At 58.6% G+C, this 25,706-nt stretch overlaps 3 protein-coding genes across 3 annotated transcripts in view; 1 reads left to right on the forward strand and 2 right to left on the reverse strand.

Moving 5' to 3' along the window:
* GPR142 (G protein-coupled receptor 142) lies at positions 1,326 to 9,636 on the reverse strand. The gene is made up of 5 exons (XM_018064028.1): positions 9,600 to 9,636; positions 5,325 to 5,454; positions 3,971 to 4,042; positions 3,081 to 3,241; positions 1,326 to 2,297 (listed from the first exon to the last, which is right to left on the reverse strand). The coding sequence occupies exons 1-5, from the start codon at positions 9,634 to 9,636 to the stop codon at positions 1,426 to 1,428; spliced, it is 1,272 nt and encodes a 423-aa protein (XP_017919517.1). The 3' UTR covers positions 1,326 to 1,425.
* BTBD17 (BTB domain containing 17) lies at positions 10,162 to 15,961 on the forward strand. The gene is made up of 3 exons (XM_018063879.1): positions 10,162 to 10,387; positions 12,255 to 12,531; positions 13,993 to 15,961. The coding sequence occupies exons 1-3, from the start codon at positions 10,303 to 10,305 to the stop codon at positions 15,065 to 15,067; spliced, it is 1,437 nt and encodes a 478-aa protein (XP_017919368.1). The 5' UTR covers positions 10,162 to 10,302; the 3' UTR covers positions 15,068 to 15,961.
* Positions 16,063 to 25,706, reverse strand: part of KIF19 (kinesin family member 19) — a 28,120-nt gene continuing 18,476 nt past the window's right edge. The window contains exons 9-19 of the mRNA XM_018064029.1: positions 24,249 to 24,371; positions 22,380 to 22,545; positions 21,561 to 21,735; positions 21,256 to 21,451; positions 19,898 to 20,168; positions 19,693 to 19,814; positions 19,046 to 19,182; positions 18,694 to 18,799; positions 18,451 to 18,538; positions 17,125 to 17,880; positions 16,063 to 16,856 (exon numbers count right to left, since the gene is read on the reverse strand). Coding sequence (XP_017919518.1) covers positions 16,726 to 16,856; positions 17,125 to 17,880; positions 18,451 to 18,538; positions 18,694 to 18,799; positions 19,046 to 19,182; positions 19,693 to 19,814; positions 19,898 to 20,168; positions 21,256 to 21,451; positions 21,561 to 21,735; positions 22,380 to 22,545; positions 24,249 to 24,371 — 2,271 coding nt within the window. The 3' untranslated portion in view covers positions 16,063 to 16,725. The remainder of the gene's footprint in view (positions 16,857 to 17,124; positions 17,881 to 18,450; positions 18,539 to 18,693; positions 18,800 to 19,045; positions 19,183 to 19,692; positions 19,815 to 19,897; positions 20,169 to 21,255; positions 21,452 to 21,560; positions 21,736 to 22,379; positions 22,546 to 24,248; positions 24,372 to 25,706) is intronic.

Genomic DNA, 25,706 nt, shown 5'->3' on the forward strand with positions numbered 1-25,706 from the left:
CGATGGGGGAATCCGCCGTGCCCCTGACCGACTCAGGGCAGGCTGACTTTGCTCAGAGGTCCGCCGTCCTTTCTCTCAGTTTTTGGGACCAGAGGTGTCTCATAATTCTTCAGAATAGAGGAAGGTAACGTGTGGTTTAGACAAAGTAACAGATCTCCGGTCTAGCAGGGTGTAGGGCATCAGCCCGGAATTACACCCTCTGAGTCTGAAATGCAGTCTGTGGAGCTCCTGGCACCAAGACATACCTGAACCTGCGCTTGTTCCGGTCAGGTTTCGCCCCTCAATGTGTTTGTGGCAAACGCAGGACACAGTCTTGGTTTTCAGAGCTTTTTGGAATCTAGACAGGACTGGGGACCTGTCTTTTCTCCCTTATGGGTGTGGCTGAAAGCGCCTTCCTGGACATTCCTGCTGTGGGGAGAGAAGTGGGGAGGGAAGGGGGAAGGCCAGGTGCATTTCATTCTGCACTGACCGTTTGCCCGGCACACATCTGCCTTTTTCGCTTCTGTGATCCCACTAAGGGGTTGGGTGCTGGTGAGGGCCCTCCTGGACCTCCCGTTCAGGGGAAAGGTCAGTTCAGCCTGATGAAGAAGCAGAAAGCAGACTGCTAATGTGTTTACCCAATGCCTGGAGCAGGTGGGAGGTCCGTCTGCTGTCTCTCCCAGCTGCCTTTCCAGGCTGGCACCGCCAAAAGGAGAGAGTCTGGGAGGGGCGGGCAGAGCCCCCCTGGGCCTCCCATCAGTGGAGCCACCTCCCTTCCCCCTCTTGGTGGAGAAAGAGCCTTCTTCCCCAAGTGCAGTGAGGTCAGCAGTGTGGCCGGGGCCGCCTCTCCCCTCTCCTGGCCCCTCAGCTAAGAGGGCCTTTTGTTGCTTAGTCCTGCTCCTTGGCAACCATGAAGACTGCAGCCCCGGGCTGTTTGGGGCCCCTGAACCTGTTCTGGCTCCAGCGCAGGGAGTCAGTCAAAATCAGTCCAGGACGCTCAAGACCCCAAGGTCTTTATGTCACCCCAGAGCTGGGACATTGAGTCTGCTTAAGACCACTTTCCCAGACAGCTCCTCCCCATTGTTCAGTCCCCACACATGGTTCCCCCCGGCCCAGGAAAGGCCTGGGATCCTGGGGACATCTTCCTTTCTCCCTGGCATTGCCAGCAGAAGCCAGAGAAGAAACTGACGCAGGGAATGAGAGGTGGGCTCCAGGAAGGGGTGGGATAGAAGCAATTCATATTCATCCATCCATCCATCTATTCATTCATTCATTCAGCCCACCAACATTAATTTAGCTTCCTGGGGAGCCACCTCTGAAGTGAGAAACCACTCTCCCCACCCCCAGATTGCAATGGAGAGTGTTGATAAAGTTTGTGGGCACAAGCACAGAGACCCCAGAAATCTGAGCATGAGCCATCCCAAACTCTCTGCGTGGGCTCCTCCTCTACAATCCTGCCCCCTTGGGGAGTCCCGGAGGCTTCAGCATAGGCTCTGCCACCGTGCCCACTGACCGCGACCCCAGGGTGCAGGGCAGGTGGGTGTCCTGGAAGACCTCTCGGACAGCGGCCCGAAAAGTCTTGCTGACGAGACAGTAGAGGCCGAAGTTGACGGCGGTGTTAAGCATAGCCACCATGTTGGCGACATCCAGGGCCAGGTGGACCCTCCAGTCGCGGTAGACGGGGGCCACGTACAGGTGGTAGAGCATGACGAAGATGCGGGGTGCCCAGAGGAGGGCGAAGAGCGTGGTGACGCCCAGGAGGATGGCGGTGCTCTTGCCCACCTGGGGCCGCGGCCCGCTCCGGCCCCTCTGCTGCAGCCGGTGGACAATGGCCAGGTTGGCCACCAGGAAAACACCACAAGGGATGAAATAGACAATGAGGCAGTGAGCCCACTTGAGCACCTCGTCCAGCGTGCTGGGCGGGTCTGCGTCCCTCCACACGTCCAGCCACCAGTAGAAGGGGATGCCAGTGAGCAGCGAAGCACCGAGGACAGCAGCGACGGCCCGGCGGGCCCGGCCCGGGGACGAGGTGGCCCGGTGGCGCAGGGGGTGGCACAGGGCTCTGTGCCGGTCCACCGTGAGCAGGACGGCGATCCAGACCGAGGCATGGTTGGCAGCAAACTCCAGGATGTTCGCTGTGCGCACCACGGCCTGGGGCACCTCTCGGGCCAGCACGGCTCCCTGCAGGAGGAAGCCCACGAACACGATGACCACCTGGGTGACAATGTCCGAGGCCGTGAGTGCCAGAAGGTAGTAGTAGGAGGGCTTCCGGGTCCTGGCGGCGAGGCGGGCCAGGGCCACTGTGGTCAGGAGATTGACTGATGGTCACCAAGGTTAGAGAGGGGAGAGGTCAGAGGTTAGAAGGGCTGCCTGATGTGGTTTCTCCTCATTCCTCCTCACCTGCTGCTTCTTGCCTCTCTTTTCGTCTTTCCGGAACCTTCTGAAAGCTCACTTTGTTGGAAAGGTTAAGCAGATCAGCCTTGCCTTGTCCAGCCATGGCACCGCAGGCCACTGCCTTACCAGGCTACAGGCAGGGATGAGCCATTCCCTAATTCCACCCATCCTCTCCTGCACCCATACCACACCCCTGCTCTGCTCTCTGAATGCAGCGGATGGTGCAAGAAGCTGTCAGTGTGAGGCTCTGGGCTGTTCTGCATGGAGTTAGTCATTCTAGGAGATGCCCATTCCTGGGGGAAGAAGGGGCCTGTCTGCTCTGGTGAAAACTTGGGTGTAGCTGTTGACCATGCCAAACTTCTGCAGTGGCTCAGCGGCAAAGAATTTGCCTGCAGTGCTGGAGATACAGGAGTTGTGTGTTCGATCCTTGGGTTGGGAAGATCCCCTGGAGGAGGAAATGGGAACCCACTCCAGGCTTCTTACCTGGAAGATCTCATGGACAAAGGAGCTTGGTGGGCTACAAAGCATCAGACACAACAGCCACTGAGCACCCTCGCTTTTACTCCCCACTACGCTTGGCTCTGCAGTGACCACAAGGCAAGGGGAAGGAATCTACGATCCCGTGTCTCAGAGGTCAGCATGGAGGATTGAAGGAGGACTCCAATTTCTGGCCCAGCCCTGGACCCCAGACCCCACTCCCCACTCACCAGGCAGCCCCAGGCCCAGGAGGATGCTGTAGTAGATGACAGGGATGACTCCAGCCACACATGGGGACGCCGCGGGGCTCTCGGGCCAATGGCCTTCAAGCTCCCGGCTCAGCCCGCTGCTGTTGGGTGTGGGCAGCAGGGTCACCCGTAGCTGGGCAGCTAGGAGTGCAGAATGGCAGGTTAGAACTTTTGGTCTCTTTCTAGCCTGGCCTGGAGCAGCCCCCACCCTGACCTTGGCCCTGAGGTCTCTACTCACCCTGGCTCCATGCAGAGCCCCTAGTCAGGTCCAGCCAAACACGATCCCAATGGCCATGTCCTCTCCACCCCAGCCCACCCCCTCAGGGGCCTGGCTCAGTATCTTAGAGATTATTTCTGAATCTCCTGGTTCCCAGGCAGCCTGAGTCAGACAGTCTGAACTGGGGCTTGAGCACTGTGTTCTTACGGCATCCTGGGTGACTGATCCGGACCCACGGTAATCATGGCAACCACGCTGCTGTAGCAAACAGCTGCCTCCTCTTCAAGGAGAGATGTGACCAAGTTCTCTCCTTTCTACCCCAAAGAGCATCTCTCTCTCTCTCTGTCTCCTAGTACCACTGGAGCTGGAAGGGCCCTGGTTTTCAGATAGGGAAACTGAGTCCAGGGGGCTCAGGTGTGACCTGCCTGCCATCACACGCATCTGGCTGGTGGCCGATATGGGATGAGGACCAAACACACACTCTGGTCCCTCCCCGCCTAGTCTACACTTTCAGATTTTAGGTCTCACCTTCCAGCTTTTGATTTTTTCCACTTCAAGCTCCCCATTCCCACCCCACCTCCAGATTCCTGGGTCTTAGTTGCCTTACCTGTCTCTTCTGCTGCCAGCAGCATGCTCCTGGGTCCTGGGTCACCCTGTGGCTTTTTCCGGGGGTGCCTGCAGCTCCCTCTCAGCTGTTTGCCTGACGATTCTTTCAGCAGCACTGAGTCTGTGATCAGTACAATCAGTACGTGTGAAGCGGCGGGTGGTGGGAGGAGGGAGGGAGAGGAGGAGGAGGAGGGGGAGGGTGGGGCCCGAGGCCCAGGGGGTTGAGCCTGAACAGTCGACACTCTCTGGAGCAAAGCAGGATTACAAGGGAGCCTGGGAAGGGAAGGGGCGAGGCTGGAGGGCGGCCCTGGGAAGGGTCGCACTGGCACTCTGGATGGCCTGCCCCGTGCTCCAAGGGCGCTGGGAACCGGCCTAGGCTCAGTCTGGCTATCAGAAACCCTGGGGGCGAGGACTCTGAAGAAAGGCAGATGGGTTCCAGGAGCTAACTCAGAGAGGAGTGGGGGGCAACCCGTGCCTGGGAGGGAGCACCGAGGCTGCCCTGGGCGGGACACGGATCTGGAGAGGAGCCCCTGGGCCAGGCTGGAAGGAATCGGTCCTGCAGTGGCTGTGGGTGGTGGGTCGAGAAGGAGGCTACCTCGGGGTGGGGTGGGAGTGCTGCTGGCCTGGAGGGATGGCAGGAAGCCATGCCCAGGGCTGGCCAGGACCCCCAGGAGGAGCTGGACCCAGCTGCCAGCAGCTCTGGGAAACCCAGACGCAGTGGCACCCCACAAGCCCTTGTTTTCCTAGCCCTGGTGAAATGGACAATTCCTTCAAGCAGTCACTAGCGAATAAACACCATCCGGCGTGGCTTGCAGTCCAGAGAGACTAGAATTTGAGCCTGGCCAGCTCTCCCATCCCACGTGGGGAAAAGTCACCAGCACAGCCCGCAGTGGGCACCCGGGACAGTGTGCGGATTGAGTCTGGGGCGAGCTGAGGCCCAGCCTGGAATCGCCTCCCACGCTCACCCTCTGGGAATGCCGCAGAGCCCATCTCCGGGCTCCCTGAGTTAGACCTGAGTCCCTGGGACAGCAAGGAGATCAAATCAGTCCATCCTAAAGGAAATCAACCCTGAATATTCATTGAAGGACTGATGCTGAAGCTCCAAAACTTTGGCCACCTGATGGGAAGAGCCGACTTGTTGGAAAAGACACTGATGCTGGGAAAGATTGAGGGCAAGAGGAGAAGGGGACGACGGAGGATGAGATGGTTGGATGGCATCACCGACTCAATGGACGTGAGTTTGAGCAAACTCTGGGAGATGGTGAAGAACCAGGAAGACTGGAGTGCTGCAGTCGGTGGGGTTGCCAAGAGTCGGACACGACTTAGTGACTGAATAACAGCAAAGTTAAATCCCACTCTGGGGCTGGAAGTACCAGGATGCCCACCCCCAGCCTCACCTTCACACCCAGCCTCGGAACTCACAGAAGCCTTGCTGCTCCCTGGTGGCCAGGTCCTGGCCCTGCATACCTCCAAGAGTCCACTGGCTTTGGTCAGAGGAGGCACAGTAGACACTCAGGTCCCTACGCAGAGTGTCTGGGACTCCAGCAACAGAGGGTGCGAGTGGCATAGATAAGTCCCCAGGCTACCACCCTCCTGCACCAGGAGGCTGCGGGTGAGCAGGGGGCCACTTACAGCCACGTGTAAGGGTCTCTGCCAACATCTCCTGAGGATCCACCCTATTCCCCACGGATCACCCTCCCAGCAACCCCGCAAGCTAACTTGGGACACCTCAATTTCACACGAGAGGGGACCGAAGCACAGAGAAGTCCAGCAAGTAGGATAAGGCTAAGAGCATGTAAGTGGCAGCAGGCGGAATTTGAACTTGGTCTTGTCCCTCCTCCAGAGCAGTTTACTGATCATGCCCTCCCACCGGAAGAGCAGGTGCTCAGGTAGCGCAAGTCCACCTTGAGCTCAGGTTTTACCAGGAGGGGAAGTGGGTCAGGTAGATACACCCCTCGGATGCACAAGGCTCTCCAGCTGGGGGTGGGTGGGCAGCACGACGCAGGATGCTGAGGCTGGAAGTTGGGTGCCGCCACGGGACAGCCTGGCTTCAGGCGAAGCTTTCCATATTACGTCAGTTACTTTGAGGAGCAATTTTTTCCTGTTTATCATTGCTGTGCCTCCCACCCCCAAACCTGAGCGGCCTGGAACCTAGATTCCTGATTCCTTGTTCCCCAATCTAAATGTTCCGGGGCACCCTAGCTCAGGAAGTGAGACATCACAGGGGAGGCTGCAGCACCCCTCCATCCTCCCGCGTCCGCAGATTCCGAAACTCTGCATCCTGCCCCAAGCTTACTCTACCAACACTAGCGACTCCTTGCCTCGTGTGTGGCTACTGAAATAGCTTCCCAGAAGAGATAGTATGGGGCTGCGGAAAGAAAAGCAGAAAAGCAACATCTGAATCCAGGCTCAGCCCCTTCTGGGCCAGGACACCTCAGACAAGCCCCTTGGGTCATAGGTACTCTTGTCTCAGGTGGGAAGTTACACTGGTCTCCAGGAATTGTTCTAGCTCAGACTTTGTCTTGAGGAATTAAGGAGCTTCCAGATGCACAGGGCAAGATAAAACTGTCTCTGACCTTCCATCTGCAAGACTGGGCAGGGTGGACGCCCCGCTTCCTCTCTCCAGCTCCAAGACTCTCACGCACACCACAAGCACACACACAGGCATGTATACTTCCACACCACACACACACACACACACACACACACACGTGTGCACACTTAAAGACCACACACACACACGTGTGCACACTTAAAGACCACACACGCACACACACACACGTGTGCACACTTAAAGACCACACACACACACGTGTGCATACTTAAAGACCACCACACACACACGTGTGCACACTTAAAGACCACACACACACACACGTGTGCATACTTAAAGACCACACACACACACACATGTGCATACTTAAAGACCACCACACACACACACACCACACACACACACACGTGTGCACACTTAAAGACCACACACACACACGTGTGCATACTTAAAGACCACACACACACACACACACGTGCATACTTAAAGACCACCACACACACACACACCACACACACACACACGTGTGCACACTTAAAGACCACACACACACACACGTGTGCCTACTTAAAGACCACCACACACACACCACACACACACACATGTGCACACTTAAAGACCACACACACACACGTGTGCATACTTAAAGACCACCACACACACACACACACCACACACACACACGTGTGCACACTTAAAGACCACACACACACGTGTGCATACTTAAAGACCACCACACACACACACACCACACACACACACGTGTGCACACTTAAAGACCACACACACACACACGTGTGCATACTTAAAGACCACACACACACGTGTGCACACTTAAAGACCACACGCACACACACACACGTGTGCACACTTAAAGACCACACACACACACGTGTGCATACTTAAAGACCACACACACACACACACATGTGCATACTTAAAGACCACCACACACACACCACACACACACACGTGTGCACACTTAAAGACCACACACACACACGTGTGCATACTTAAAGACCACCACACACACACCACACACACACACGTGTGCACACTTAAAGACCACACACACACACACGTGTGCATACTTAAAGACCACCACACACACACCACACACACACACACGTGTGCACACTTAAAGACCACACACACACACGTGTGCATACTTAAAGACCACCACACACACACACCACACACACACACGTGTGCACACTTAAAGACCACAGACACACACACCACACACACACAGACACACACACCACACACACACACACACGTGTGCACACTTAAAGACCACACACACACACGTGTGCATACTTAAAGACCACACACACACACGCTTGCACACCTACAAACATGCATGCATACACTTCAGAAACCCTCAGACTAAGAAAATGAAAACAGAAAATGCATATTCCTGGAAATTCAGCTTTTTTGTTTGTTTTTTAAAATTTATTTGGCTGTCCTAGATCTTAGTTTTGGCATTCGAACTCTCAGTTGCAACATATGGGATCTAATTCCCTGACCAGGGATCGAACCCAGGCTCTCTTCACTGGGAGCTTGGAGTCTTGGCCACTGGACCACCAGGGCAGTCGCTGGAAAGTCAGTGTTTAGATCAGTAGAGGAGTTTCAGGGATGACAAGTTAGAACTAGAAGAGGCGAGGCCCCCCAGAGATGCGGAGTCAGAGGTGTCCCTCCTGGGTCTTCTGGGTAACCTGGGCCCTCCCCAATTCCTGCACGCTTGAAATGCCATCCATCAAACTCTAACCAGTAGAGCTTAGCTTGGGGGTGTACATGACCATCATCAGCATACTAAGAAGACACAAGTGCCCTGGCTCCGAGGTGGAGGGTGGGAGATTCCAGCACAGGTGGGTCACACTTCTGAGTCTCAAGGAGACTTTCTAACTGAAAGACCATTTTCTGACTAGTGGGTTCTCTCAGCATCATTTTGTAAAAAGTCGTCAATGACATCCTATTGAACAGCACTGGGCCTGACCCTGCCCTCCCCTCACACTGAGGCTCTGTCTTGTTGGATTGGGTCAGGGAAGTGGTACAGCCCCCGGGAAGGGCAGGCACACAGCCAGTGGGCAGGGGGTGGTGAATCTGGATGAAGGGAACTGGGCATGAAGGTCAGGACAGCTGGGAGGGGTTTCCGCTGGGCCGGACAGCTGCGTCTCTGCCAACCCGGACGAAGCAGGTGCCAGACCCAATTCCAGCTCTCTCTGTGGCTCCAGAGAGGGGTGGGGGGTGGAGCTGTTGGGTTTCTCTGTGCCAGCCCGGGGCAGAGATCAATGCATTGAGCCGGTCCCTGGGATTCAGAGAACAAGGGAGGGTGAGCTCTGATTCAGCCCCAGTGAAGGGCCAGGCCTCGGCAGAAAGGCTAAGCTGGATCTCCTGGGAGGAACCCCACCACACACACACACACACACACACACACACACACACACACACACACACCACACACACACCATTTCAGTTTATCAACTTGGAAGGACTCCCTCCCGCAAGGATCTGGGCCAGGCCCTACCTGTTCCTGGGAAAGGTGAGGCCCCACCAGTGCCGCCCACCCATCCCCCTGGGCTCCAGACCCCACCCTCTTCTCTCTATCCCTTTGTCCTTAGAAGAGCTGGCCCCTGCACTAACCCGGCTGACACTGTCACCTAGCTGTCTGCCTCAGTGTCTCTGACCATCAGGGTGGGTCCTGGTTCCGCTGTGTGTCTCCTTGCAGCTTTTATTATTATTTTTTTTGACTGTACCTCTCTTAGTTGCAGCAAGCCAGATCTTAGTTGCCTGACCAGAGATGGAATCCAGCCCCTCTGCCTTGGGAGCATGGAGTCTTAACCACTGGACCATCAGGGAAGCCCCCTCCGAGGAACTTTGAGATGGGAAAAATTACAGTAGGAAGTTGGACAGAAGCTGGTAAGAGAAACCTTCCGGGGAGGTGAACCAAGAGACCTGAGACCACTTGAGAAGGTGAATTAGAGGAAGAAGGTGCCAGGGCAGCTCCAGGTCAGACGGCGGGTGGGATGCCTGCGGGGGACCAGCCTCAAGCGTGGCTCTGGGTGGGGGTGCTCAGCAGGGGTGCAGCTGCTCTATGCCCGGCCCCGCCACCCTAGCTCACCTTGACCTGGGGGGGGTGTGATGGCCACAGCCCCCATGTCCCTAAGGCCCATCACCCTCCTCAGAGCACGCCAGGAACCTTCTTCAACGAAGGACATGCAAATGACATCAGCTACCCCACGGGCCCCTACTTAGAGTCCTGTCCTCTTTTCTGGAGAGCTAGCCCACCCCAACACGGGAGGGGGAGGGGTGGGGCCTGGGCCGTGGCCTCCTCCTCTTCCAGGCGCTTCCTTTGCAGTCCTTGGCTCACCATAGTGCTCCAGCCGCGATGCTGCCAAGCGTACTCTGTGCCAGAGTCGGGGGTCAGGGGAGGCGGCTGGGGACCCTCTGGGCTGGTGGCTGCCTCTGGTTCTGGAGCCCTTTGCCTGCCCTTTGGAGAGCCTTCGACTACCCAGGAGAGGAGAGACTAGCTGTGCCGGGTGGTAGGAGACGTGGGGGAAGCTGCCGGATCTGGTCCCCTCAGGGGCCCGAGAGCAGCACAATAGCGCCTGGGGCGGCCGCTCTCCGGCTCAACTGGTTGCCTGGGTAACAGCTGGGGCCAGTTTCCACCAATCCAAGGCAGAGGCTGGGTGGGGGGAGGGAAGCCAGCCGGGCAAGGGGGGCGGCCATCCCCTTGGGCTGGATCCTATATAAGGAGGAGGGATGTGCACGGAGTGGTCTGGGCTCCGCTGTTCCTCCTGTGGGCTTGGGGGAAGGGTGCAAAGATGTGCAGGCTGGGCTCTGCCAAGCCTGGGTCCTGGGCCAGCTTCTGGGCCATGCTGACCTTGGTGGGCCTGGTCACTCATGCAGGTGAGTGGGCAGTGGGCAGGGAGAAGGGGCAGGACCTTCGGGCTCCAACTGCCCACAGCCAGGAGGGGGCGGTGTCCAGACGGCCGGGCCAGGCACAGTGTTGATTTGATCATGCAGCTCCGTGGAGGAGGGCAGCCGGCCTCCGAGGGCAGGAGGGCTGTGCAGGCAGGGGGCTTAACCACAGGAACACTGTTCCACTGTCCATTGTCCCTGGCAGCCGGGCCCAGGCTGGGGAGAGTGGGATCCATCAGCGTTTGGAGCCTTCACTGTGACAGCTTGGGGGATGGCGGGGCTGGAAAATAACCAGGGCTCCTCTCTCACCCTTTCTCCCTCTCTCTATCTGCCTCTCACTCATACACAGAGGCTCTGCTTTCCTGGGAGCCTCTTCAAGAGGCCACATGGGCCCTGGGACTCTCTGTGTGTGTGTGTGTGTGTGTGTGTGTGTGTGTGTGTGTGCACATACGCGCACTGGGAGGGTGAGGGTGCCCATCTGCTTCCCTCAACTCCTCAGTCCATGCTCCACTTGGGGAAGCTGCTGGCAGTGCTTTCTGTCGCCGAGTCTTCCGTCCGTGAGCACGTGTCCCCATCTGACCCTCACGGTGTCCTGGAAACAGGGGAGGAGGGTCCCACTTGGCTCACCTGGAAGCAGGAGGACGCCAGTCCCCAGGCGCAGGTGCCTCAAAAGTCCCGTCCAGGACCCGCTCACTCTGTGCTTTCTCGGGTCCCCCAGGAGGCCAGTGTAGACCCCTGCCTCCCAGATCAGGACCACCCCCCCAGGCTGCAGCCCCCTCCCCTGCTCCGCCCCCTCACCTCCCACTCAGAACATGGGCAGATCCCCTCCACCTTCCTAGCACCAAGCCCAGCCTCTCCCAGGGCCTCGGGTGGGCTCCTTATCACTTCCTCAGGGAGCCTGTCTCTGATTCCTGCACCTACAGGAGCCGCCACCCCACTCCTGTCACCTCCCTTACTGGTCACAGCCTAAAACGAGAGTGCTTATTTGTGTATTTATTGTCTAAGAAGCTAAGTTGTGCTTTTATGAGTGTAAGGAGCTGGTTTGTTTTGTTCACTGTGCTGGTCTGAGCTCCCAGGGGAGTGTCTGGCTTATTGTAAGTGCTCAATAGATTATTTGCTGGGGAATGCGCTGCTTTGGGCCAACTTTTCTCTTCCAAGGGGTAAGGTGGGCAATTCTTCAGGAGGCAAGGGGGTGGGGACCAAGAGGCTCCTCAGTCCTCGCCTAGGGGTCTGCCATCATGGAGATCAGCTCTAGATATTAATTTTTTTTTTTGGGATGTGTTAGGTCTCTGTCGCTGTGTGTGCGTTTCTCTAGTTGCAAGAAGCAGAGGCTCCTCTTCTTCGAAGCGCGGGCTTCTCACTGCAGCGGCTTCTCTTGTTGCAGACCTCGGGCTCAGTAGTTTCAGCTCCCCGGCTCCAGAGCACAGACTCAATAGTCGTGGAGCACAGGTTTAGTTGCTCTGTGGCACGTGGGATCTTCCCGGATCAGGGATCAAACTTATGTCTCCTGCATGGGGAGGCGGATTTTTACCACAGAGTCACCAGGGAAATCCAGCTCTGGACATTTTGTCCCATTCTGATTCATGACCTCTCCCTGCCGGGAATCTGCCCCGCCCCCACCCCTTCCAAGAGCATCTTCTCGGGGTCTGCTCAGGTTCACGAATTTCCCCATTTAAGATGTGCCTGTCTGCACATACATGCATCCACGCACTTCACAGGCACAAACGGGAGCACACAGCCTCCCCAGGCTTCCCCTACCCTCTGCCCACATCCAACCACAGGCATCTCCAGCTGGTCCGTCTGCAACCCCAGAAGGCTGCCCCCTCAGGCTGCTTTGTGTTCCTTCCTGCTGCAGCCCAGAAAACTGATGTCGGTGGGGAGTCAGCGGGCACCTCCATCAACCACTCCCAGATGCTGCTCCAGCGCCTGCAGGAACTGCTGCGGCAGGGCAATGCCAGCGATGTGGTGCTGCGGGTGCAGGCCATGGGCACCGACGAGGTCCGAGTCTTCCACGCGCACCGCCTGCTGCTGGGACTGCACAGTGAGCAGTTCCGGGAGCTGCTGAGTAATCAGAGCGAGGTGGTGTTGCAGGAGTCCCGGGACTGTGCTGCCGTCTTCGACAAGTTCATCAGGTGGGGAAGGATCGGGGGGAAGACATCACCCCTTTCCATGTCCCTCGCTTCTCCACTCACAGGGTGATGGAAGCCCTGGCTCTTAGCCCTGCCCCTTCCCTGGATGGCATTAGGATGACCATGCAACCACCTCCCTCTTCCCTCTTTGCACCAGCTTCTTGCAAAATGCATCATGACTCCCCTGCCTGAAAGCTCTGAGTGGTTTGAAGTTAGTTACCAAATACTCTCAAAGCTGTTTCCAAACCTGGCCTTAAGAGCTTCTAAAGACTGTAGACTTCTGGGCCCCACCCTGAATCCCGAGCTTCATATCTAGGGCCGGGCCAAACAGTTTCTTCTTTTAATGTCTCTGTGTGGTTTAGTTGTCTGGCCAGGTTTTGAGCCACAGGGCTAGGGGGCTGCTTCCTGGTAGCGTGCTGCACAGGGACACTGCCCACACTCTAGTCTGAGAAAGTGACCCTGCTTTAATAGCTTAGACAAGATGGCTGCAGAATATTGGTGATTTCTTCAAACTTCCAGGCAACAAAAAGAGAGATAGCACAGAAGGAAGAAAGCATCTTTCCTCTACCCCCTAACTGGGAAAGATTGAAGGAAGGAGGAGAAGGGGACAACAAAGGATGAGATAGTTGGATGGCATCACTGACTCAACGGATAAGAGTTTGAACAAGCTCCAGGAGGTGGTGAAGGACTGGGGAGCCTGGTGTGCTGCAGTCTATGGGGTTGTAAAGAGTCGGACAGGACTGATAGACTGAACAATAATCTCTACCCTAGTCAGTTCTATTTAACCAGGCTTTCCCCCAATCCCAGTCTGTGCCTTTCTGGACATCTCATTAGCTAGAATTTAGTCATGTGATTTAAGGGATTCTAGGAAACATCTTTTGTTCCCAGAGGCAAACAGCGAAGTTCAATGGCTTGCCCACTCTCATAGCAAGTAACTGGCAGAATATGAATCGGAACCCACACTGTAAACCGGGTGAAGGTAGGAGCTGCATCTTTCTCGTCCCAGCACAGAGCTCAACCACTCAGTGGGCACTCACTCTAGGAATCACTGATGTGCTCTGTCAGCTAAGTCCTGTCTGACTCTTTGCGACCCCATGGGCTGTAGCCCACTGGGCTCATGTGTCCATGGTATTTCCCAGGCAAGAATACTGGAGGGGGTTGCCATTTCCTCCTCCAGGGGATCTTCCTGACCCAGGGACAGAACCTGCGTCTCCTGCATTGGCAGGTGGATGCTTCACCACTGAGCCACCTGTGCTCAATAAATGCTTGCTTATTCCCACGTCCCATGAGAAACCGGAAAGACGAGGAGGTGAAGTAGGATGCGCATGGAAAGGTCCTTCTGTTGGCTCCCTTAATGACGATGCTGTCGCCCAACGCCGGGTACCGTTGGGACTCAGGAGGCAGTGCTGGGTAGGGTAACCGTGGCCGCCCTGACCGCGCTCCATCTCTGCGCCTCTCTGGCAGGTACCTCTACTGCGGTGAGCTGACCGTGCTGCTGGCGCAGGCCATTCCCCTGCACCAGCTGGCCACCAAGTACCGCGTGGCCTCCTTGCAGCGGGGCGTGGCCGACTACATGCGCGCGCACCTGGCGGGCGGCGCAGGCCCGGCGGTGGGCTGGTACCACTACGCAGTGAGCACCGGGGACGAGGCCCTGCGCCAGAGCTGCCTGCAGTTCCTGGCCTGGAACCTGTCGGCTGTGGCGGGGAGCGCCGAGTGGGGCGCCGTGAGCCCCGAGCTGCTGGCGCACCTGCTGCCGCGCTCGGACCTCGTGCTGCAGGACGAGCTGGAGCTCTTCCAGGCGCTGGAGGCGTGGCTGGGTCGCGCGCGGCCGCCACCGGCCGTGGCGGAGCGCGCGCTGCGCGCCATCCGTTACCCCATGATTCCTCCGGCGCAGCTGTTCCAGCTGCAGGCGCGCTCGGCCGCCCTGGCACGCCATGGTCCGGCGGTGGCCGACCTGCTCCTTCAGGCCTACCAGTTCCACGCCGCCTCGCCGCTGCACTACGCCAAGTTTTTCGACATCAATGGCAGCGCCTTCCTGCCCCGCAACTACCTCGCGCCCGCCTGGGGCACCCCGTGGGTCATCAACAACCCGGCCCGCGACGATCGCAGCACCAGCTTCCAGACGCAGCTGGGCCCAAGCGGCCACGACTCGGGCCGCCGGGTCACCTGGAACGTGCTCTTCTCGCCACGCTGGCTTCCGGTAAGCCTACGGCCCGTCTACGCGGACGCCACGGGCACCGCGCTGCCCCTTGCACGCCCCGAGGACGGCCGGCCGCGGCTGGTGGTCACGCCAGCCAGCAGCGGCGGCGACGCGGCGGGCGTGAGCTTCCAGAAGACCGTGCTGGTGGGGGCGCGCCACCACGGCCGCCTGCTGGTCCGCCACGCCTACAGCTTCCACCAGAGCAGCGAGGAGGCCGGCGACTTCCTAGCGCACGCCGACCTGCAGCGGCGCAACTCAGAGTACCTGGTGGAGAACGCCCTGCATCTCCACCTCATTGTCAAGCCCGTCTATCACACCCTCATCCGGACCCCCAAGTAGCCAAGCGGGCCGGGCTGGGAGCTCAGCATCCCTGATGCCTCTGGATCAGCAAAGTAGAGGTGTCTATCCTGGCCTGCTGGGTGACCAGGCGCTGGCGGCCTTAGAGCTGGGTGGTAGACCAGATGCCTGGTTTCAGGAGCTGTTTTCACACTGACTTGAACATGAGGTTCTTGGTGTTGTGTATGTGTGTGCTCAGCTGTGTTTCAGTCTTTGCCACCTCAGGTACTGTAGCCGGGCGAGCTCCTCTGCCCATGGAACTTTTCAGGCAAGAATACTGGAAGGGGATGCCATTTCCTCCTGCAGAGGATCTTCCCAACCCAGGAACTGAACCCATGTCTCTTGCATGTCCTGCATTAGCAAGTGGATTCTTTATCACCAGCACTACGTGGGAAGCCAGTGCTCTTGGAAGAATAAGCCAGTGCTAGGAGCGGCAAGGCGGTGATTAAACCACCCAGTTCTGGGAGTAAAAACAGTCCAAGGAGGGCTCCACAGGGCAGAGACTTCCCATTGTTCATTAGCTTTTCCCCAAGGGCCCCCGTCCCCACAGAGGACAGGGCAGGTAAAAGCATCGCGATGGCCAGGTGCACCTTGGGGGAGCTTTCTCACCTGGAACTGAGGGGCTCAGCTGAGCAATTTCTGAGCCCTGACTTCCTGGGGTGGGAGGGGTAAGCACAACCCTAAGTCTCTGACCTCTCCTGGGAGGAGGTCTGGGCAGAGACCTCAGAGTCCGGAGGAAAACCGCTTTCCCCCAGGAGTTTGTTGACTTGTGCTCTACAACCAGCAGGAGAGGAAGAGGGTGTGGTGGGAAGAGGGGACTTGGGTTGAATCTTAACCAGTGATGTGCTCAGTTGCTCAGGCGTGTCTGGCTCTTTGCAGCCCCATGGACTAGAGCCCGCCAGTCCTTTACCCATGCGATTCTTCAGGCAAGAATCCTGAAGTGGGTTGCCATTTCTTCCTCCAGGGGGTCTTCCTGACCCAGGGATTGAACCCACTTCTCTTGCATCTCCTGCATTGCAGGCAGGTTCTTTACCATTAGCACCGCCCGGGCAGGGAAGCCCAGTCTGTCAGGACACCCCACCTTTCAAACAAGGTCTAGTTTCCGGAACAACCAACAAAACTCTAATGGGATTTTTATTGTTAAAAAGGAATTGGGCAGGGGGAAGGTGGAAGTGACTGCTAAGTAATATTAGATTCCTTCCCAGGCCCCAACCACAGTAAGGGAAATGCCCGTCAGGCCGTTCCCCAACCATCCAGCATGCCCTTGTCCCAGATGTGGGCCCAGGAGCCCTAGTCCCACTAACAGTCCCTCCTTGCTCCACCCCCACCCCACATTCTTCAGGCCAAGTCTGGCTGCAGATCTTAGAGTTTCAGCAACAGGAGTCTCTGCCCAGGGAGCCCTGGGATCCAGGGCTGGGAAGCAGGGAGCCCTGCCATTCAGGCCATGCCTCCTGGGCTCCGCTCCCCTTCCTGGTGGCACTGAAGGCACGGAAGTGTGGGGGTCAGGCACCCCCATAATTCCTGGGTCCCAGGGGCCACAGCCTTCTGAGATCCCAAGCTCTTAATGCCAAGTCATCCCCATCTGCCCAGCCTCCGTCTCCCTTTCCTGCCATACCCCATCAAGCCTTGGCGGGCAGGAGAGCCGGTTCCAGGCAGGGCCCTCAGTTGTGATGCAAGCGTCCATTTTTGCCTTGGGTGCCTGTGCCATAGGGCAGGCGGGGCATCCGAGCAGCCCGTTCGGAAACATCCGCTGGGTTGGAGGGGGCAGCAAGGGTGGAGGGGTCCTCAGGGCCTGCGATGGAGGAGGGCCAGGAGCTGTGCTTTAAGGCGTGCCTTTCCATGCCCCTCTCGTCACCCACACTGGCTCTGAACTCCCTAGGGGCACCGCCCCCCCCAGAGGCCAGTCCCACTAATAGTCTTCAGGAACCCCGTTTCCAGCAAGGGGCAGCCATAGGGGCAAGGAGCTCAGCCAGCCTCCTCCCTGGCCAGGCTGAGGGCTCCCCTCTCCCCATTGCTATCCCTGCCCCGCCCCCCCCCCCCCGCCACTTGCTGGCACTCACCCAGGTTCTGGCATGGAGGGAGTTTGACCTTGGCCATAGGCAGTGTGGCCTTTCCCATGTGCTGGATGGTAGGGGTCAGGTGCCCAACCACTGGCAACCTCTGTTCTGGGGTGTGATTCTCCATGGGACGGGGCCCAGTGACGTGCATCTTGGGGCGGGACAGCTGCGTTGGCTGGAGAGCCAGATGAGCTGGGAGCTGTGTGGGGATCTGATACAAGGAGATGTTAGGTTCACTTGGGGGACGCTTCATGGAGAGTGGTGCACAGCTAGGGGTACCCTGGGGCCTCTGGAGGAGTCCAGCCTTCAGAACCCTGCAAGGAGGGGGCCCAGACACCCCCAGCTCCTGTCCCCCTAGGCTCACCCCTTGTCCCGTGACTTCAAAGGACTGGGACTTCCGCTTCCTCTTTGCCTCCAGGGACTCCTCTCGTTTCTTGCTGAGGCTTTTCTTCTGGCCTTGCAGCGCTGGACAAGGGCCATTGCCATGACGCTCGACCACCCGGGATGGTGCCTCGCCTGTGCTGCTGGACAGGCTGTCCTCGCTGGCAGCGTGCTGGAGGGTGGGGCTGGGTGGCCGCTTGCAGGCCAGCAGTCCGGGCGGCCGCACGTCATCAGTCTTGCCCAGCGAGTGCAGGGACAGGCTGCTGTGCTTCATGGTGGGTGGCAGCAGTTGGCGCCCCTCGGCCCCCAGGGCCTGCGAGCGGCGCTGGGCAGCCTTCACGGCAATGCTCTTGGTGTCGGCCATGGTCTCCTTCCTCCCTGCGGCGGGACAGAGGGGCACCCAACCCGGGATCAGGGCTACGTTTTCCTCCCCCTCCTGTACCTCCAACACCCCTTTCTCTGCTGCAGCTCACCCCAACTTGCTTGCTGTTTGAGAAACTTTGGGCAAGTTTCTGAGCCTTCATCTGTAAACTGATGATGCTAAAACTAACCCCAGTGGGTTGTGAAGATTTTTTTTTTTTTACCATGAAACACGGCATATGGGATATTATTCCCTGACTGGGGATCAAACCTTCGCCCTCTGCAGTGGAAGTGCTGAGTCTTAAGCACTGGACCACCAGGGAAGTCCCAGGTTCTGAGGATGGATTGCTGAGATAATGAGGGTCGCCTGTGGCCACAGGGTAGGGAGGATTCAGACTCTATTTGCTGTTAAAATTATTTTCGAGTGGGAAGCGGAGGGGGCGTGTGTTCCCCATTCTGGTTTCCAATTGTGTCCCCTGCTCTGTGTGGACAGAGGGAAGGAAGGGGCTCCGGGCTGGGTGCTCTGAGCTGTTGAGATGATGCCAGGCTCAGGCTGATGAGGGGGGTCGAGGGAGGCAGGGGACACACCTTTGTGGGACAAGGGGATTTCCCACAGGTTCTTGATGCTTTCAGGGGAGGAGCTGATCTGGCTGTTCAGACCGACCTGAGTGGCAGCCTGTGAGAAGAATGGGTTGGGAAGAGAAGCCATTGGACCCAGCAGGGACCCTACGTCCTCAGAGGGCTGTTTTGGAAAAGTTCCATCCCAACCACTGGGTGTCCCTCCCGGGTACTCCCACCCACATCCAGGGGCCTATGGGGCCCACTGCTCACCTCCTTCATCACCAGGTTGCTGGCCAGGATAGGGGGTGGGGTGGGCATAGAGGAGCCCTTCGCTTGCCAGGCCCGGGAGCTCGCCTTGAACTCATGGTTCGCTTCACTGAGGTTGGCAGAGGAGGATGGGCAGCTGTTGCCCAGGCTGGTGCCACGGGGGGCCCACCACCACCCCTCCTGAGAACTGTTGCATTGTGGGAACGAGGACCCCAAAGTCCTGGCTCCAGACCTGTGCCCCCTCCCCTGTTTCCTGCTCCATCCTCCCTGGGAAGCCAGGTCTGGGCTGGCATCTCTGAGACACGGCCTGGTGGCTCAGGTGGGCTGGATGGCCGGAGGCGGTCCTCAGGCTCACCTCTCAGTGCTGAGCAGAGGGAGGAACCTGCTGTGCTGGTGCGGGGACTCCGAGTTCGGCATCTTGATGGTCTCTAGGTCAGACTCCTCTGGGGTCGGCACGGTTCCTGGGGGGCTAATCTTGGGCAAGGCACTGTCCTGGGGAGGGGAAAGGAGGGAGAGGGGAGTCAGAAGACTTGGTCTCGGACTGAGTAAACAGCCTGGGTGATACAGGCACACAGAGTATGAGGCTGTAATCTGGGCTGGGAGCCCCAGAAGAGGACAGAGGGCTCCCCCCCCCCCCCCCCCCCGCGCAGGGGGCGGGGGGCGGGGCTTGTGTTCCGAGTTCCCAGGGGCCAGCCCTGGTCTGCTAGGCATCCCCAGTGGCACCGCCTGGTGGCCTGGTCTCCTGGGAGGGCATCTGGGGCCCTTAGTGCTATCTCAGATGGCCAACCCTGATCCTCAGGCCCTGGAGGGGACACGTGCGGGAGAAGAACACCATGGGAGGGGAGCTTGGCGAGGCTTTGGGTCAGATAAGAAGGAGGAGGAGTCAGCTTTCTGGGGACCAGCCAGCCCGGTCCCGAAGCCACCTGAGTTGCTGGCAGGCGCCGCCTTGGGCATCAGTCCTGCCCTTAGCACAGGTGCGCATGGTCCAGCCCAGGCGCCCACCTGCAGGGCCCGAGAGGCCAGGCGGTCCATCATGGTGGCACGCTCCAGGTTGCCCTCCTCCTGCTCCCGCAGGTACACTTCGTACAGCTCCTTCAGGTGCTGCGGGACGGCCAGGTTGCAGTCTGCGGTGGGGGAGCGGAGAGGCAGGGCTCAGTGTGCGCTCTCGGGCCCTCGGCGGGTCGGACGTGCGGGGCGGGCGCCCTACCCTGGATGAGCTGCCGCTGGGCGCGGATGATCTCCTCGCAGAGGCTGCGGCGCTGCTCCAGGCGGCGCAGGGCCTCGCGGCGGTGGCGGAGCGCTCCGTCGCGGCGCAGGGCTTGCGACTGCATCTCGACGTTCTCCAGCTCCAGCTCGTGCACGCGGCAGAGCAGGCCGAGCGCCTCGCGCTGCTGCTCCGAGCTGACGCGCCGCGGCAGCGTCTCCTCCAGGCGGCCGCCCCGCGCGCGCAGCTCTCGGCACCGCTGCTCCAGCGCCAGCTGGGAAGCCAAGCGGGCCGTTAGCACCAGGTGGCCCCGAGGGGCCGCCCGCGCCCGCCGCTTAGCGGGTCCTCGCCCTTCCAAGGCCCCGGATGCTGGGCGGCCGGCTGAAGCCCCACTCCGAGGCCCGCTTTTCGAAGCTTTGTCTTGAACTCTGCAGCCGGGGACTGCTCCTGAGTGACCCCTCTGTGCCCACCTTCTGGCAACCCATCCCTGAAACAGGCTCCATGCAGTGAAGTCGCTCAGTTCTGTTCGACTCTTTGCGACCCCATGGACCACAGCCCGCCAGGCACCTTCTTCCATGGGATTCTCCAAGCGAGGATACTGCATGGGCTGCCATGTCCTTCTCCAAGGGATCTTCTCGACCCAAGGATCGAACCTCCGTCTCCCGCATTGGCAGGCAGACCCTTTACCATCTGAGCCACCAGGGAATCCAGGGAAATGAGCTCCGTGGACCAGCTCAACCCCAGCCCATCTATTGCCCTCTGGACTGGTGGACCCTGAAGGCCCCTGGTATGGCTATGCTCCAGAACAGAGAAGGGAGGTCTGGGAAATCCTAATTAAAATGTTGGCTAACAGTTTTCTGAGTCTTTAATATGTGAAAGGATTTATTTAATCTCATCAACCCCACTAGGGTTGACCACTCCCATTTTAAAGATGAGTTCTTGCCTGGAGAATCCCATGGACAGAGGAGGCTGGCAGGCTATATAGTCCAGGGGGTAGCAAAGAGTCGGACCCAACTGAGCACACACACACTCACAAAGCGTTCATCCCTCACTGGTGTCTGACTCTGTGACCCGCCAGGCTCCTCTGTCTATGGGATGCTCCAGGCAAGATACTGGAGTGGGTAGCCATTTCCTACTTCAGGGGATCTTCCCGACCCAGGAATCGAACCGGCACCTCCTGCATTGCAGGCGGATTGTTTACCATCTGAGGCACCAGGGAAGCCCTCAGATGAGAAAGAGAGACTCAAAGTCACAGGGGATTTGTGGCCTGAGAGCCCAGGTTTCACTCCTCCCGCAAGCCTCCCCCAGCCCTTTCCTGCTGTCTCTCAACCTCCCTTGCCCAGCCCCCGAGCCCCAGGCACCTTCTGCTTTCGCAGTTTCTTCTGCTCGGTCATCAATGCACCGACGCTTTCGCGGGCGGACACCACCTCGGTGGGCTCCTCGATGTCTGGCTGGTTGTCACCGGTGTCCAAGTCCTTCCTGGTGTCATCCTTAGTGAAGGAATCCTTCCGACGCTCCTCCCGCCACTTGAGTGCCCGGCGTGCCTTATGCTTCCAGCTGCCGCAGCCCCAACCCCAAAGGAGACGGGGGATTCAGGCCATGGGGATTGGGGGGCATAAGGTGCGGCTCCAGCTCCCGGCTCCCATCCCAGGCCAGCGGTGCTCACCTGGCGATGGTGAGCAGGTGGCGGGAGGTGTCCATCTCCAGCTCCATCCTGCGGTTCTCCAGCTCCAGCAGGCGTCTCCGCGTGTCCATTTGCTCTTGGAAGGTGCTGATCAGCTGCTCACGAAGGTGCTCCATCGCAGCCTGTTCTCCCTGCCCGCTGTGCAGCTGGACCTCGGCTGCCCATTGAATGGGAGGTGGGAGAGGTCAGCGGAGGAGGAAAGGTCAGCCCAGGAAAGTCTGGGTCCGCCTGGGCCCTCCCCTGCTCTCTTTCTCCCCAAAAGACTTCTGTGCAACCACCTCCTCCAGGAAGACCTCCTAGATTACCCCTCCCACATCCCACTTCTACACTATCTTCAGGCGGTGACCCAAAGGTGACTCTCAGCCCCCCAGTATGAACTGGACTTCCGCCAGCCTTTACAGTGCTTTTCTGTCAACTAGTAAAAGGCGCCCCTTAGACACTTTATTGCCATGTGCTGCAAAATCATCAAAGCAAGTACCGAAAATCTGTCAGGGAACCGTATCCCTCCTGGCGATGCCAGGCCATCTCGCAGCTCTCACTGCAATCCCCAGAGTGAAGCCCCCACACAGCTAAATGCCCAGGTGACTCTCAGTCTGAGGCACCGAATCCTCAGGTTAGGTCTCTGAGGCAGAGATCGCGATTCTGCTTGACAGCTGAAGGATGGAAGGCTTAAAGGCTACTCAGCCAGAAAGAGCCTGAGTCCGGCTTTGAAGCCAGCGCTGTCTGACTGCAGAGCACCCTGAGGCAGCCTAGAGGGGCATCGGGAGACGGGCTCTGGCTCACGGAGACCCACACACGCACCCTGGATGTGGCGGATGTCGCCCCGCCCCAGCTGGGCTCGGTCCGGGCTCCGTCCGCCCCGCTCCTCGATCTTGCGCTTGAGCCTCTGGATCTCGCTCCGCAGGTCAGCAATGATGTTCGTGTACTGGGCAATGTGGTAGGAGACGCTGAGCAGGTTCTGCTTCACCTGGGGAGGGGGCGGGGTACAGTCACCGGGGGGCCCAGGGCCTGCCAGCGGGGACCCTCTTTTTCTCCTGGATGACAGTAATGACCTCCTCGCCTCCAACCCTGGTCTATGCTGTGCTTAGTCACTCAGTTGTGTCTGACTCTTCTCGACCCCATGGACTACAGCCCGCCAGGCTCCTCTGTCCATGGGATTCTCCAGGAAAGAACACTGGAGTGGATGCCATGCCCTCCTCCAGGGGATCTTCAACCCAGGGATTGAACCCAGGTCTCCTGCATTGCAGGCGAATTCTTTACCACCTGAGCTACCAGGGAAGCCCTGCCTCCGACCCTACAACCTATCAAACTACATGCCCCTACCAGAGGCATACTCCTAAAATTATGTGGCGCCCCCATTCAAGCCCCAGCTCTCTGCGCCACTCGAACTTCGTTGGCTCCCTACTGCTGGGAGAATGTCCTGATTCCTTCATCTGGTGTTGAAGGCACACTGCTCTCTCTAGTTTCATTTGGCTCACTGCTCCAGGGAAGGAAGCATTCTCCTCGCCCCACCTCCGCCACGGACACCACCTCCTCCCTGCCTTAGGAGCCTCTGTCCTTACTGCTCCCTCCCTTCTGGAGTCTCCTCTTCACCCTTCAGATGCCCACTCACCGTCTCTAAAGAGGTCCGTGGGATCCCACTGGCCTCCCTGCTGTTGGCGTGCTGCCTGCTATTAATAATATTCTGAACTATCAGTTCGCTGTTTTAAGGGTCTCTTCCCACCATTAAGTTCCTTAATGGAGAGAGTAGAGATAAAGCATCCAACTCCTGACACAGTAGCTGGAAAACTGCTGTGTTAGGAGAATGTTGGTTAGGTTCTTAGACTCTTCACATGGGTGGGCCCAGATGACCTCATAGATAGCCAGGATTCTAACACACTGACCAGAAAATGTAAGGAAATCTTGGAAACTGGGCAGAGCTCAGTGCCATTCCTCCCCAGCCGGGAAGCCACTTAGCTCCCTTCAGCCTCACTGTCCTCAGCTGTAAAATGAGGACAGAAATAACGCCTGCCTCATTTGAGGATCGCATGAGATGAATTGATAAAGGGCCCACAGTATAAGTGCTCAGTAACAGTCACTGCTATTGTAACTGTTAGGGTTAGGGCCTTTGGAGGAGTAAAGGTCTGAATGAGCATCTTTTAAGATGAAAACAGGAAGATGGAAGGGGATGGTGGGGCTGGGGGCACAGACCTGGGGGATGAGCACAGACTTTGAGCAAGAGGAGGAAACGGACATCCTTGTTGGTCCGATGGTTGAGTCTGCCTGCCAACGCAGGGGACATGGGTTTGGTGTCTGGTCTGGGAAGATCTCACATGCCACGGGGCAACTAAGCCCATAAGCCACCCTTACTGAGCCCACATGCCCCAGAGCCCGTGTCGCACAAGAGAATCCACCACAGTCGCCACTAGAGAGGAGCCCCCAGTTCGCCGCAACCAGAGAAAGCCCACACACAACAACAAAGGCTGACCACGGCCAAATAAAGTTAGAACAGAGAAGGGGCCCCTCAGAAACTGTGGGCTTCCTGGCAAGTCACGGGGCCAGAGCAGTGGCGGCTCGGGCCAGTGTGTGTGTTCCGGAGGCTGGGGGTGGCAGGCCCTGGAGTCAGTCCAGGGGGCTTGAATCTTGGCCCAGAAGGGCGAGTGCTGGGGGCACAGAGCAGGGGCCCCTCACCCGGGTCTTGATGCTCTTGGCCCGGCCGGCGTAGGTCAGGGTGTTCCGGGACTCCTCGAAGGCGCTGCTCGCTGGGCTGATGTGGGCGATCATCACGGTGCGGCTGTTTCCCCCCAGGGAGTCCTGGACGGGCCGGGGCGGGCGGGCGGCAGTCAGCAGGGCACCGCCTCCTTGGGCCCTGCTCCCGCTCATGATGCCCTCGTGGCGTGTGCGTCTCTCTCTCACACTCGCGGGTGCTGGTGCTGAGCACCCCGTGGGCCCTCCCGCGCCCCCTGCCGTCTCCCCACTTCTTCCCTCTCCCAGTTTCTTCTCCAAAGCTCCTGTTTGAAAATTTCCAGCACCTGAGTCAGGGCCGCCCAGCTCTCCTCCTCCCCCGCTCATATACATGAGGACGAGGAAAGGTTGGCTGGAACCAGAGCGGGAAGAGCGCTGAGGGGTCCTGGGCTTCTCCACCACCTCCTCGGGCCTTCCAGGTCGCCCCCTTTGCTGACAGCGGAAGGCGCCATTGTCTTGGCTGGAGCGAGGCTGGGGATGCAGTGAATGGGGCCTGTGGCCACCGCCTCCCTTGTCCTGGGTTTGCCCTGCTCTCTTCAACGGAGAGAGTGCGCGGGGCTACAGGGGCCTGGGGTCAAAGCCCTCGGGCGCGGCAGTGACCAGCTGAGCGACTTCAAGCAAGCTCCTTCACCTCCCTAACCCTTAGCTCCCTCGGGTTTCTAGGTGGCAGGAGTCGGCTCTCACACCCCCAGCCAGCAGGTGCAGTGATGCTGGCGGGCTGATGCCCAGTGTTAGGTCACCTGCAGCTCTGCCATCAGCCCAGCCAGACCTCTGCTGGGGCCCTCCGTCCAGCACTTACTGGCAGGAGCCCTTGGGGAGGTTACTTAGCCTCTTGGTGCCTCAGTTTCCTCATCTGCAAATGGAAATAATGACCCTCTAACTCAGATACGCTGACCCGATAAAAGGAACTGCAAAGAATTCCCTGGCCATCCAGTAGTTAGGACTCCATGCTTTCACTGCTGAGGGCCCGGGGTGCAATCCCTGGTCGGGAAATTAAGATCCCACAAGTCATGCAGAATGGCTCCCTCCTCTCCAAAAAGGAACTGGGTGTGGCGGGGTGAAGCACTGCATTCAGAGCCCCGCCAGGAGCGTGCCCCCCACCCCACAACAGCAGCCTCTGGGAGCCACGACTGTCCACCTGGACCCCCAAATCCAGATGACTCCCAGTTCCCTCAAACCCACAGCCCTGGGGCTGGTGGAAGGGGGGCGGTCAGATGCTCAGATGCAACCTCTTTTCCTCCCTGCTGTTCACAAATGGGGGCCTGCAAGCGTGAGCTCAGTCGCTTCAGCTGTGTCCGACTCTTCTAGACCCTGCGGACTGGCTCCTCTGTCCATGGGATTCTCCAGGCAAGGGCATTGGCATGGGTTGCCATGCCCTCCTCCAGGGGAACTTCCTGACCCAGG

This window comes from Capra hircus, chromosome 19 (genome assembly GCF_001704415.2).
Source record: "Capra hircus breed San Clemente chromosome 19, ASM170441v1, whole genome shotgun sequence".
NCBI classification, from domain to species: domain Eukaryota; kingdom Metazoa; phylum Chordata; class Mammalia; order Artiodactyla; family Bovidae; genus Capra; species Capra hircus.

Coding starts and splice junctions, on each gene's coding strand:
- BTBD17 (XM_018063879.1), top strand. CDS start 10,303: ATGTGCAGGCTGGGCTCTGCCAAGCCTGGGTCCTGGGCCAGCTTCTGG. Junction 10,388..12,254: donor GGGCCTGGTCACTCATGCAG/GTGAGTGGGCAG, acceptor TTCCTGCTGCAG/CCCAGAAAACTGATGTCGGT. Junction 12,532..13,992: donor GTCTTCGACAAGTTCATCAG/GTGGGGAAGGAT, acceptor CCTCTCTGGCAG/GTACCTCTACTGCGGTGAGC.
- GPR142 (XM_018064028.1), bottom strand. CDS start 9,636: ATGGGGGCTGTGGCCATCACACCCCCCCCAGGTCAAG. Junction 5,455..9,599: donor CACACCCCCCCCAGGTCAAG/GTGAGCTAGGGT, acceptor CTGGAGTCCCAG/ACACTCTGCGTAGGGACCTG. Junction 2,298..3,080: donor CCTGGGCCTGGGGCTGCCTG/GTGAGTGGGGAG, acceptor GGTGACCATCAG/TCAATCTCCTGACCACAGTG.